This window comes from Salvelinus namaycush, chromosome 4, assembly GCF_016432855.1.
Source record: "Salvelinus namaycush isolate Seneca chromosome 4, SaNama_1.0, whole genome shotgun sequence".
NCBI classification, from domain to species: Eukaryota; Metazoa; Chordata; class Actinopteri; order Salmoniformes; family Salmonidae; genus Salvelinus; species Salvelinus namaycush.
Genome location: NC_052310.1, coordinates 6,981,163 through 6,994,918, shown reverse-complemented (window position 1 = coordinate 6,994,918; position 13,756 = coordinate 6,981,163). Strand labels below are relative to the sequence as shown.

Below are 13,756 nucleotides of genomic sequence, written 5' to 3'. Positions count from 1 at the left end.
AGATCTGAAAGGACTGGATCAGTGTAGGCAATACGGGCTGTGGGTTGATTGGGGTGGTGTTGACGGTACGGGCTGTGGGTTGATTGGGGTGGTGTTGACGGTACGGGCTGTGGGTTGATTGGGGTGGTGTTGACGGTACGTGCTGTGGGTGGATTGGGGTGGTGTTGACGGTACGGGCTGTGGGTGGATTGGGGTGGTGTTGACGGTACGGGCTGTGGGTTGATTGGGGTGGTGTTGACTGTACGGGCTGTGGGTTGATTGGGGTGGTGTTGACGGTACGGGCTGTAGATGGATTGGGGTGGTGTTGACGGTACGGGCTGTAGGTGGATTGGGGTGGTGTTGACGGTACGTGCTGTGGGTTGATTGGGGTGGTGTTGACGGTACGGGCTGTGGGTTGATTGGGGTGGTGTTGACGGTACGTGCTGTGGGTGGATTGGGGTGGTGTTGACGGTACGGGCTGTGGGTGGATTGGGGTGGTGTTGACGGTACGGGCTGTGGGTTGATTGGGGTGGTGTTGACTGTACGGGCTGTGGGTTGATTGGGGTGGTGTTGACGGTACGGGCTGTAGGTGGATTGGGGTGGTGTTGACGGTACGGGCTGTAGGTGGATTGGGGTGGTGTTGACGGTACGGGCTGTGGGTTGATTGGGGTGGTGTTGACGGTATGGGCTGTGGGTTGATTGGGGTGGGTATACAGAAGTTTTGGTGGAACAACGAAGGCTCTGGAACTTTGTCCATATTAAAATGCGTAAAGCTGAACTGTGTGTCGATTTGACTTGAAATGTGAGACTTTTGGTGAATTGATAAATGTATATATTTTTAAAGATGTATAATTGTTTGGGGGTTTTTTTGTGCAAAAATGTGAATCAATGTCATAAATATGGTATTTTTAAATAAATATTTATTCCACCTAGCTATATATATTCCACAAATTAAAAGCATCCAATGGCCTCTGCGATACAAAAGGGATGTTCTGTGCAGAATTAAGGCAGGCTGCTTGAGGCTTAGAGAAGGACATGTTGAGAACGACTATAGAATGCACATATTAAAATGTCTTTGAATAACAATATATGGGAGAGCAACTATTTAATTTAACGCAGAACTAGATAGACTAGTATTCTGACCCTATAAATCAGAGCTATGGCCTTTACAGTACCATAGTGCAGTCAAAGATGTACCTCTTCATCTCTGAGACAGTACACAGATTAGACAGTTAACAGCGTTGGGTCAGTAACCAAAAGGTCACAGACTAGGTGAAAAATCTGTTGTGCCCTTGATCAAGGCACATAACCCTAATTGCTCCTGTAAGTCGCTCTGCGTCTGCTAAATGACTAAAATGTCAACCTCAGTGGCCACCCGTCATTCAGGGCAGGTGGGGCAGAGAGCCCCACATTTTTTGCAATTTTTTTGGGGGGCTTTCCTGTTTTGAATGTTATTTTTTGCATTAATACATGTCGCATCAATTTACAAACAATGTAAAAAAAATATTTCATTGAGTTAATAAAGCCGCATACAAACATGGTCTCGTTTTTGTGTTCTTGAGTAGGGCAGCTCTAAAATGCAGGTGTTTCAGCCTAGCTCAGTACTTTCTGTGGTGGAGGGGTAAGCCAGCAGAAAATACGGAGCGTTGTGCCTTGATTGGCTCAGTGTTCTGTCACTCATGGGGACACTACGTCATCGCTAAAATCTAAGGGTAGAGCTCAAATTCAAGCCACTTGGCCAAGGGGCTGCCATAGAGTTACATTAGAAGTGCCCATCCAAGAAGGCTCAAGGTCATTGGCCACAGATAAAATTATGTCAGATCATGTTATATCTACAGTAGCTTTGATTGGACTGATCATGTCAAAATCATACCTTTAAAATCTTAGCTAGCTGTCCATCATGAATCAAGTCGACAATCTACTGGCAAATACTTTTTAGTCCTTGTCATATGAAGAGAAATAATGAAAAAAAATTATAGATAAAACGTATCGGTGCTCATCGGCCATTGGACATAAAAATGACACAAGTTGGAAATCACAAATTCAACAATGAGTAGTTTGGAAGGAATCAGCGGCTAACTGCAAGCATTGCAAAGCAATCATTAGCCTGCTATTCAGTGGAGTGGCTGTGTGGTCCCAAGTCTAAGATTAAGGGTCTCTTTTCCTAGTTTAAAATGATAAACATTCAACATTGGCCATGCTGTCAATGAAGCATGATTTGTGCCAGGCTCCAAACAACTTAACTCGGAACTACAAAATCTGCCTTTAGTGAGTTCAAGACAACTGGGAACTGACGTCATCATGATTCAACCTTGTTTTTTTTCTCGAGTTCCCACTTGAAAGCACAATAAATCCAGAGAATGCCAGACTTTGATGACAAAATTTTCCCACGAAGGACCGCCGTGCCACCTTCCTGTTCAGGTGAGCACAGCACAACAAGGTGAGTCCAAAAATGTATTGTATGCTGCTGCATAAATTATGTAATATTCCAGGGAGATATGTATACTGTAGCTAAGAAAGTAATTCTAAGTGTATGTTGTGTAGTAAGCTATTAGTAGCCCATGTGCCTCACCCTAATAATTTGGTCTATTTTCACCTCTTAATTTCACCTACTGTTCTGACTTGGTGGTGCACATGTAGCCTATAACCTGTTTTTGAGAAATGTAATCATTGAATATTGTAAGAGCTTTCATTGTCTACTTATATGCTCCCTTTATTTATCTTATGGTTCTGACTTGGTGTACAGGGAGAACACTGTAAGAATGGCCCATGTTCTGAATTCTGGCGCTGTACATTTCAAAAGTGCTGAACAAATAGTTATATTGGCTATGTCCGTCCTAGCTCGCTCATTAATGTCTTAATCGAAATTATGGATTGCCTCTTATCCGCTTGTCGTCCCCTTATGCCATAGTTTGTACATCTCAATTGTCAGCAGAAACCACATTTGTTTAAACAAGTCAGCCATTTCATCTATGTTTTTTTAAAGGCAGTAAATGAGGCTGAATTAACTGTTTTGGTGCCAGACAAGGCTCCGCTGAGAGCCAGGTGTAGCAGCGGTAGGGTGTTGGGACAGCTTTATGTAGTCCCTAACAGTTTGTGGGCACCGTTTGTCACCGTTATAGTGCAATTAGTGTATTGTTTAGTGTTGTGGCTTTGCTGGCATGCATCCCACATTTATTTTTTATTTTGCCCCACCAAGATTTACATGCAAAAATTGCCACTGAAACCTCATGATTTAAAGGTCTTGGATGAAAATTAAAGGCCATCACTGCCCAATCATCCTACAGTCAGGTCAAAAATTGTCACCCTTGAGCAAAAAATTATATAAAATAAGTAACACAAGTATTGAGCTATATTGTATGCAAAAAATATATATTTTATACTACTACAATTGCTCAGAGAAAGAGATTTTGTTTGTGCACTTTACCCAGCATCAGGACATTTTAGCCTCAGTTACCTCTGCTAGGAGGCTGAAACTTGGTGGATCTTCCAGCAAGACAATAACCCCAAGCACACATCAAAATCCACAAAGAAATTGTTAATTGACCACAAAATTAACCTTATGCAATGGCCATCTTAGTCTCCTGACTTAAATCCCATTGAAAACTAGTGGTTTGAATTGAAGAGCAGATGAAGATTATCAAGGATCTGGAATGATTCTGTATGGTTGAATGGTTTCAGATCCCTCCAAATGTGTTCTCCAACTCATAAAACATTTAGGAAAAAGGCTCAGTTGCATTATTCTCGGAAGGTGAGGTATGGAAAACGGGTGCAAATAATTTTGACACTTTTCTATTACAGAATAAATATTACTTGTTAAACAAAATCTATCTGAGCAATTGTATTAGTATAACATAATATAATTCCCCTTTTTTTGCATACAATATAACTCAGTATTTGTTATTTAATACAGTGGTTTTTTCTCATCTTTATCAAGGGTGGCAATAATTTTGGACCTGACTGTACACGTGCAACAGCGTGCGCTGTATGTACAAGATATTTATTTCATTGTTTTTTCTGCAACATCAATTCACGTTCTTGAGGATTTTTTGAACATTTGATTGGTGATTGGTTATTTTAGGCCACAGCTCTTCCCCCAAAGCATGACCAACCGAGCTGTGATTGGCTGAAATCACCAGTATTCGGATTCTTAACCAACCAGTCAAAAGCATTGAGTTTGCCTTGAAATAACATTACTTACGTCCGTCCATACATCGATTTGGAACGGGAAGATTTTTGCAGAGCGGTCAAACGACGAGAGAAGGTGTTTTTGTAAGTGTCAACGATAACTAACACTAGTTTTGATTGCTTTTAATGTATTTGACATTGATGATCATGTTTGACATATCGAATGCTGCAAGACAATGTCACTGCGACTCCGCTTTAACCAAATTACTTGAGACCTCATTCTGACATCGAGTGCTGCTAGACAATGTCACTGCGACTCCGCTTGCACCAAATTACTTGAGACTTCATTCTGAGTGAGCAAACACGCTAACTAGCGTCGGTACAGTGCGTTCTAAACGGTCACTGCCCGATATACACCAGATGCATATGCGTTTTGTTTTGCCGGATGTGTAGTCCGCATTTGCCGTACATGTGTTTAGCTTTTAACTAGCATCTAGTTGGAGTCTGTACTTCCGTTTACCACCACACCATAAAGCAACGCACGAGTTGAAAATATTGAACGCATGTGGTACACAGAACGCATCACAACCTAGTGTGGCACTCAACGTAGCGTTGCGTACTTCTCAATCGCAATGACTAACGCCTGAAAGGAAATAATTCGTTGCATCCGCATGTCATTTGAGCATATGTCTCAAAGTAAATGTCAAGAATATTTGCTTATTTAGAACGTCATAGTTGAAAACCAGGTTCTCTACGCTAGCATCTTCGCTTGTGGTCTCCCGAACTAATTGTTTTACACGACGCAGTACATTTGAGTACTACGGATTAATTGCTGCAGCGGTACCTAGTGGCGATGCTTTCTGTAGCCTGTACAGCATAGTCACGCACATTTTACATAGACAAGGTACGATTAGTTATTTAAGTCTGAATACAATTTATATTTGAACGTACTCTGCCGATTGTTCGTGAGGTTGGACCCACTTCAATATGCGGGTCTCTGTGGTAATCAAGATGTTTGCGCATGACCTAAGGCACGTGCACAATTTGGATGTGCATGCATACTGAAATATGTCTTGCAGGTGTCAGGTGATAGACATTTCAACATCAGTACTGGCGCTCTAAAAAGCTGGGTAAATAATACTTTCCTGTGGCTTTTGTCTCAGATTTCGACCGGCTGAAGGACCAACCCCGCAGAGAGCCAGTAGAGTAAGTACAAATGTAATTTTATTCAACATTCTGGCTTGTAAGTGCTTTGTTTGACTATATACCAATAATTACCATCAGTCTGATTTTTATTAGGCTAGCTTCCTGCATACAGCAGGGTCACTGACATTCAGCCTAATTCCAACCAATGGTCCAGCTCAGCATGAGTGTATGATAAAACTTTGTCCTTTCCACATTTGCAAGCAGGTATCTACAGTCTCTAGACGGTGGCAAATACATAATTTTTGCTGTAAAATGAGCCACTCGCTGACAACCTCTCTTACCTGTCTGTCAATTCTCCTTGTTGGTGAACTCAAAAAGCCCAAATTCTAGAGGAGTGACATTGTTTGGGTTGCCCAGATGGACGTGGGGAACCTGGGCATCTCTCGGTCCCAGGTGTTTCTCAACTACAGCCCGCGGGCCATCCTGTCACAGTGAGACGACACACGCCTCAGTCTGCATGGTGTGACCACTATAGCTGCCTCAGGCCCGAGTGGGCCGTATACACCACACTGTTGGGTTACGTATGCCCCAAAACCGAGTCGAATCCAAATCCTTTCAGTTCTACAGTATAGTCTCCTCTCCAGTCCTGTCCCTTTCCAGCATAAGCAGCAAACACATTAACATTAATGGACCTGGACCCGTTATGAAGATTAGAAAGATGGCCGTATTTATCAGTATAGTGTTTCGGGCCGAATGTAGTCTACTTCTAATGGCAGGAGTTAAACTGACCCAACTGTGGTGTTGCCCAGCTAACAGCACGTCTAGGTTAGCTTCTCTCTGCAGCCGCCACTCTGGGCTGAGGCAAAGGCAGTATGCTCTCTGCCCTATGGCTGAACAGTGCTTTGTGTGTGTTCGTGCTCAGCGGCTAATCACATAGGTTACTATTGTGTGTGTTGGTTTGATCTGAAAGAATGCAGTAGCCTACATCAGGGATCAGACTAGTGGGGCGATGGCTTCACGTTCCTATCCATGGTATAGATGTTGAGGAAAATGGTGTTATTCCCTGTTCTCTTGCTTTGGAAGAACTATTTTTATTTTGCCAATTTCAATGGTAAGTATCATTTAGCCAACTGGCTTGTGTGCTCGCATTTTCACTGCATGGCTTCTATGGAGCTTTCAGGATGTGCAGTTTCCAACAGCAGATGTGTCATGTGGGAATGGATGCCACTGTCAGGAGGAGATTTAACACGTGCTTTTCAGGTGGAATCTGATGTCTGTCTAGGTAATCTGAATTATGACATGTTCTATTTGTCTGACGTAACATGCCTTGTGTAGGTGGAGTCTCTCCCTGGGCACGTGGCGTGTGATGGAGGCAGTGAGGGAGGGGCCTAAGAGCACCCTGAGCTCTGGTAAAGTTGTGGCTCTGGCAGCGGGGCTGTCTGTAGGAGCGACGGTGGGATACATCGTCTACCGACAAATCAAAAGCACCAGCCGTGAGTCTCGCATCTCGTTGGTACTAGATAATCCTCTCTTTTACACTGGATTATGGAGTGGTGTCTTTTTATTTTCTAGCTCCGCTGGCTAACACCGAAGAGTCCAGGATGTCAGTACCTCTGGAGGTTTACAGGAACATTACCAAGTACCAAGCCTCCTTCCTGGACCTGGTCAGTGACCTACTAGCCCGCCTGGCCCGGTTGTCTTACTATTTCATCATGTTGTCAGGCTCTGTGTGACAGTGTGGAGGGTCTCTTCTCACCTGTCCCTCTTTCTCCCTCCATCCAGTTGATGCAGAAGTCCGGTGCCCGCGTGAGGGTGCTCTCTGAGTCTTCGCAGGCAGGGGAGGGGGAGCAAAGTTCCCAGAATTCAGTGTGTTTCCTGCTGCAGGGCTCACCTCAGCAGGTGCTGCTGGCCAGGTGTGCCCTGGAGAACCTGGCCACAGACTGCGAGACCACCACTGAAGTCATGGAGGTGCCCCAGACCGCCTTCGGACGCATCATAGGTAAAGAGGATTTTCTACATGTTTGTAAAAAAACTGCCATGTGTATGTTAAATTACTTATGTTCCATAGCTCACCGTTTCATAGATATAAATCGTATGAATGATTGAATTATATTGCTGTGTGCTTCAGGTCGTGGAGGGGAGTCTCTGAAGCTCATCACCAGGACAACGGGAGCAAGAGTCCTATGTCCCAGGGAGAGGGGGCGGGGTCTAGAGAAGGGCAAGGTGTCCGTCACAGGGACAAGGCTGGAGGTCAGACAGGCCAAGGTGAGGGCAAGAATGTATCTTCTGCAGTGTTATAACCAGCTATGTACCTAACACTTAAACAATGTCATGTTAATTATTCTTATAGGAGCTCATCCTAGAGAAGGTATTTGAGGATGAGGCTGTAAGGAGGAGGATTACCCAGTCCTCAGCACAGCGCCAGAAACGAAGACCCTTTGAGCCCCAGGGTCAAAGGTCAGAGGTAAACAAAGGTCCAACACATCACTTTTCTGGACTGCAGAAGTCCTGCTATAGTAGTCATGTAGTGGCCCATATACCCTGATGCTCTAACATTCCTATATAGGGGTGTATTAGAGCATCTGGCTGTATGGACTCTACTCTGTCGCTACAAAGTTCAGAGGTCACTGAGATCAAACCCACACAGGAACTGAAGCTGGAGGAGGCTCCACGATCTCTCTGGATGGAGGAAGGGGGGCTCGTCCAGGCTAACGGTGTCCAGACCGCAGTGGGAGCCCTTTCCCAGGCTAGAGGAGAGGCGGTACAGCTGGCTACAGAGGCACGAGAGGAGGATGATCTTCTGTCGCCTGACTCCCTATCAGATGTTTCTAAATTTGAAAGTAAGTTTGGATGTTCTGACTTTTGGGATAGTTGTAGCCATTTTGAAATTGGATGTACAATACTGAGATGAATACAGGTGCTCTCCCGTTGACACTGCTAATTTCCTAAATCATTGACTACAGAATGAGTTTTCCTATTCTCTGCAACACATAGACTATGTAATGGTGTGCATGTTCCTATTTTCTCTCATCTATATCTCTCATCTAGTCCCCAGTCCAGACCTGAGCTTCCAGCCAGATGAACACCTGGAGGTGTATGTGTCAGCGTCAGAGAACCCCCACCACTTCTGGATCCAGATCCTGGGGGTCCGCTCCCTCCAGCTAGACAAACTTACTGCTGAGATGAGCCGCTTCTACAGCAACGGCACCCTGCAGGTCAGTCATTGCTTGTGTTCTTTAGACACCAAACAGGTGAAAATGGACTGAAACAGGAAGGGATTTTTTTGTCTTGTCCAATAAGACATGCACATTTGTTTCCTGTTGCGTGCCCCAGTGAACATGATTGTATAGATTCCACCTACAATAAACCATTGAAATAGTCCGCTCTGAACACCATTTTATAATTTCATTCTACATTGCAGAGAAATGCTTTTTTTTACACTTTCTATAGGATTGTCTGTAGTGTTGAGACCGTTGTGTTACTCTTCCAGGAGCAGCGAGTGGAGACCATCGTGGTGGGGGACATCGTGGCAGCTCCGTACCGGGACTACGGCACCTGGAACAGGGCGAGGGTCCTGGGGATGATGGGCTCTGGCCTGGTGGACCTCTACTATGTCGACTTTGGCGACAATGGAGAACTACCCAGGGATAGTCTCCGGAGTATGAGGTGAGGGGTCAGAAAGAGCTGGACAATAGTCCAGCACTCACTGTATTTAGGACGTAATAGATGAAAGCTTTCTCGAATGGCTCTTTGGCTAATGTTTTGTCTTCTCTCATTCCCCTTCTAGAAGTGACTTTCTCAGCCTACCATTCCAGGCCATCGAGTGCAGCTTAGCTGGAGTCGACCCGGCAGGTGAGGTGTGGAGCGACCAAGCCCTGGACGACTTTGAGCGCCTGACGTATGTTGCCGAATGGAGACCCCTGCTGGCCAAACTTTGCAGCTACACCCACTCTGAGGTCTCCTCTTGGCCAAGTGTACAACTCTACGACAACACAGAGGGCAAGGTCAGTACTGGACTAGGATGGAAAATGGCTGCCTCGACTATCACTTATTCACTCACACTTTCTCTCCCTCTCAGGCTCTTACAGTCCTGTCTCTCTCTGTCATACTTTTTTCTCCCCCTATGATTGTCAACATTTGAACTTCCTTATCTGGTGGTCTCTGTCAGGCTGTAGATCTAGGAGAGGAGATGGTGAGTCTGGGCCATGCTGTACCTAGCCAGGATAATGGGAACGGGGGTGGCGACAGGGACGACCCTGGAACACTACAGAGGATGCTGGTAAGAACACCAGGCAGAGGAGAGGGACCATCAATTAGAGATGAAGACTTCAAGTGCAGAACTATATATGACTTATAACTGTTTCTTTTAGGATGATGTGACTGGAGCCACGTCGGAGCTAAGCCTGTCCTGCATCAGCTTATCAGGTGGGTATACACTGAGGGTTCCGTTCAGTAGGTAAATCAACAAAAACATTTAAATGGATTATGTTCTACCTGAGTGAGTGAAATAATTTATGTTCCTTTTCAATGCATTTATTTGCTTTATTGCACATGACTAGGGTTGTTGCGGTGACTGTATTTGGCAGTCACGAGTCATGAAACCAGTCAAATTCCACATGCTTCTCTAAGCTCTGCTGCTGCTGGTCAGTAGCAAGTTTGGTAGGCTACTAAGTGCCTGGTACTCGGCGCTCTATTGTCCCTCTAATCACTGACATCAATGCAAATGTTTTTGCAAATCTAATCCGTCACTTGTTGCTCAACATTTCTATAGGCTGTATAATTGAGGGAAAACAGTGATGGCCGCTAATATAAAGAGGATCCCATCAGCTTTCTATAGACTAGACCTACTATTTATTTCTCAACTTTCCCTATGTTAAGCACATTGCTTCTCTCTACAACAGGAGTATAGCCTAGCTGTCTGGCATGAAAATGAACCACGGGGAAAGCGTCCTCCATTTGCCTTTTAAGTGCGTAGATATAGTTGAAGTCGGAAGTTTACGTACTCTAAGGTTGGCGTCATTAAAACTCGTTTTTCAACCACTCCTCAAATTTTCTGTTAACAAACTGTCATTTTGGCAAGTCGGTTAGGACATCTACTTTGTGCATGACACAAGTCATTTTTACATGACGGAGAGCCGTGTGAGAAGCTTTGGAATTGTGCAGCACACATAGGGAGAAGGTCACTCCGGGCTGCAAAATACATGTATTAATTTTTTGGGGATCATTACGGCCACAAAGGGGATTCCGCCAGGAAATTTGAGTGCTTGTCAAATAGTGAATGAGAGACTATTGGAGTGTGTGCAGCCTGCGCAAAACACTAAGCAGAGCTCATGCCTTTCAAGCTACTTTTTTCAAATCATTAGTCTCATGCAGCCTTACAATGTATTAAAACAGCCCAACATTTGTATAACGTTACATTAATAACTCTAAATTAAGCGTATAGGAATACCTATTTCTTTGTTAACCGCTCAACACAGAATAGCCTCCTGTGCACGCTCCATCGTTTGGAGTAAATATTTACATTTTATTCAGCTTTGTTCAATTGTATTCATACTATAAAATAATTCCACGGAATTCTAAGCAAATCTTGTCTGGTAAATGAACTAGTGTAGCCCAGAGCCATTTGGCATAGCCACATCAGGACCTAACATAAGGACAACTCAGAGTATGCTATTCTGTTCTTCTGCAATGGACTACATTTTCTTAATGTCATGCTGCTTTAGACCTGTCTAAAATAAATAATGGATGTATTGTGATGGTGTAGGCTATATTACATGGATTTATTAGTTTTTAAAGTGGCTTGTAGGCTGTGTGGAAGCCAGGAGATGCTAAATGTGTTTATGTTAATTACCTTGAGACCAACAGTTATTTGCTTGACAATCACCGGCTGATGAAATTTCGTGACCGCCACAGCCATAAACACGGCCCTAGAAATCAAACCGTTGTCCCCAGTTGTTTTCTCTCTTCGCAGTGTGACAACTCCTTTTGGCGACATGTGTTATTAAGTTACAGGCCATCAGAATGAGGAGTTGGTGTTAGAGCTGGCCACACCGTCATTCTCAGGCTCTCTGAGCCCTCTGGAGCTGCAGCGGGCTGACGTTGATGACAGCCCCTCTGGGTTTGGCTTTGGGCTGACCCACTCCACCCCGGCCCAGCGAGCCCTGGTGGACCTGGTTTCCCACATCCTGGAGTCCCCCAGCCCCTCTGAACACCCCCTCTCCCCAGACCACCAGGTCCCGGGCGAGCGCTGTCACACACTCAACCGAACCACCAACCTCTACAGCTCAGTGCCCCAGCTGCAACTCACACACACACTTCCTATGTCCTCCTGTACCTCTTCATCTACTTCCTCGTCGCCTCTGGAGGTCGTGACCTCTTTGTTGGGTTCGGTCATGCTGAGTGACGACGTCTTCCTGGAGGGCTCCAGTTATGACGGGTATGAGGAATGTGGCTTAACCTCGTCTTCCGGAGAAGTGGAGACAACTGGGGGAAACTCAACGTGGTGGTCGACTAGAGGTTACAGTCTGGAGGAGGAAGTGGACGAGGAGCAGAACAGTGAAGGGGCTATCGGTTCCACTCCTACCTTCCCCACACAGAGGCACGCGTGGCTGGAAGAGGGCAGGCATGGGGGTGGCGAAGATGGCACTGAAAGTCCTAGTGTGGTTGTAGTTGGCAGCAGTAGTAGTAGCAGTGGGAGTGATATTATCTATATGGGGTTAGTGGCGCCTGCTTGGGAGAAGGGTCAGGCTGTGTCCTGCCCTAATGTTGATGGTGGCAACCCACAGAGGAAGAGGAAAGCAACAAGACTACCATTCCACCTCTCTGAGGAGGCAATGGACATGAATGCTCTGGAAAGCCAAGCTGGAATGGATGAGAAGACTGAGGAACAGAGAAACCGACTGGACGAACACGAGATGGAGGAAGTGACGAGTCCACTTGGGAAGGAGGCAGGATCTGAACACAGGAACGAACCTTCAGCGGGATTCCATTCACCAGAGGAGGTTGGGACGGAGAGTGGAAGATTGGGTATTGCAGAGCGGCCAACGCATCAGAGGAGTGGTCTGCAAACCTCAGAGCAATTCAACGAGGAGCCCAACTGCACTGACGCAAATGACAGGAGAGCGAGCCCTCAGGAATTATGACCTATGAAGGAGTCTATCCCAAACAGAGGTAAAGCTGAATTTCAGAGGGACTCCACTTTTCACAACGAGGGTTGATTTGTCACATGGCTATTGTGTGTCTTTGGGCCTGCATCACTCCTCAATCACCAAGGCACTTCCTGTCGTTCATCAGGGATCGCGTGGAACACTGTCTGGACAACTCACTGAGATGTGGTGAATTAATTTTGAGACCAGAATGACGATGCTTATTTATTAGTTAACCTAATGCGTGTTTTTATATTTTTGTTTCAGAAGTTGCCTCAATCTCAGGAAGCGTTGATGATGTTCTAGACGACGAGTTCGTCTGAGACCAAAGACAGACATGTCAAGTTCCGTATACCCTTCCCTGGTTTTTGTAGTGTGTAATGTTTTTGTAATATATGCACTGATGTAATTGATCTATTTTAATGATGAATGGATACAAATTGAAAACGCTATACTTTTTGTTAACATGTCTTTATTAGTATTGGAAGAGTGCAAGACACATCCCACTACACAAACATTGGTGTTTATTTTTCCTCTCACCTTAGCTTTCTTTCAGCACTGACCATCCACTCTGCATCAACTCCATGTTATGAAGTGGACACCTTCCCTCACCCCCATGCCACCAACCCCCTCGCCCTCTTCGAGAAGCCTTACTTGACTAATGCTGAATCCCAAATGGACCATTAGCCCCATACTCCTTGGCATTTTCTGTTTATCTGAAACAATTGGATGATAACAATTTTTGCAAAACCTCAGCGGGCAAGTTGAACCACTTACCATGTGGCCTGAACCTATCCGATCACTACTGATCTGCAGGAATGGTTAGAGGTCGATTTGGAATGCAGACTGTGCAGCAGTTCTCCCAGCCAATTTCATTGAACTGTTGTATTTCCCGAATACGGGTTGATTTTGGTTATTGCCTTATGCCTTTCATGCAGTTATGCCTTGTGCTGCTATGTGTTTATTGTTGAAGTTGCCGAAGAGATGGAGAAAAATAAGTTGAATGCCAGTATTGTTTAAGATAACACGCTGATATGAGCCATTCGAGCCCTATATTAGGTGATTGTGGCTGTTAGAACAAAATCAATCTGTAAATTAAAATGTAAGCCTCTGTAGTATTGTGCTTCAGTTTTATGTTGTGAGAATAAAGATATAATACACTTAAATATGTCAGAATGCTTTGCTGATTTGATTTCAAAGTATAGCTGTTCCACTCTACAAATGTATTTTACAGTATATTGACTATGAACGTTTTGGCAGGTCACTTTGCTCTTTTTTTACTTTTACAATCGAAAATTGTGGTTATTTCCTAATATTTATTGAAAGTAGGGTAGACTTTACACAATTGTTTTGTTTCT

At 44.7% G+C, this 13,756-nt stretch overlaps 1 protein-coding gene across 3 annotated transcripts; it reads left to right on the top strand.

Annotated features, from left to right (window-relative positions):
• Positions 1–4,176: 4,176 nt before the first annotated feature.
• On the top strand, positions 4,177–13,558 carry tdrkh (tudor and KH domain containing). 3 transcript variants are annotated; one of them, XM_038991055.1, is made up of 15 exons: positions 4,177–4,251; positions 5,271–5,313; positions 6,589–6,746; positions 6,826–6,917; positions 7,036–7,252; positions 7,382–7,518; positions 7,604–7,717; positions 7,901–8,093; positions 8,302–8,468; positions 8,744–8,919; positions 9,041–9,257; positions 9,422–9,532; positions 9,624–9,678; positions 12,666–12,742; positions 12,944–13,558. In XM_038991055.1, the coding sequence occupies exons 3-14, from the start codon at positions 6,620–6,622 to the stop codon at positions 12,719–12,721; spliced, it is 1,662 nt and encodes a 553-aa protein (XP_038846983.1). In that variant the 5' UTR covers positions 4,177–4,251; positions 5,271–5,313; positions 6,589–6,619; the 3' UTR covers positions 12,722–12,742; positions 12,944–13,558. The 3 variants fall into 3 exon arrangements, with proteins under 3 accessions (XP_038846983.1, XP_038846984.1, XP_038846982.1); XM_038991056.1 differs by lacking the exon at positions 12,666–12,742; XM_038991054.1 differs by having other exon boundaries at positions 12,666–13,558.
• The last annotated feature ends 198 nt before the right edge of the window (positions 13,559–13,756 follow it).

Bases quoted from the DNA above. Each gene is read 5' to 3' on its own strand.
- tdrkh (XM_038991055.1), top strand. From the start codon at position 6,620: ATGGAGGCAGTGAGGGAGGGGCCTAAGAGCACCCTGAGCTCTGGTAAA. The intron at 6,918-7,035 runs GTCAGTGACCTA...CCCTCCATCCAG, and splicing joins AAGCCTCCTTCCTGGACCTG to TTGATGCAGAAGTCCGGTGC. The intron at 9,533-9,623 runs GTAAGAACACCA...TGTTTCTTTTAG, and splicing joins GAACACTACAGAGGATGCTG to GATGATGTGACTGGAGCCAC.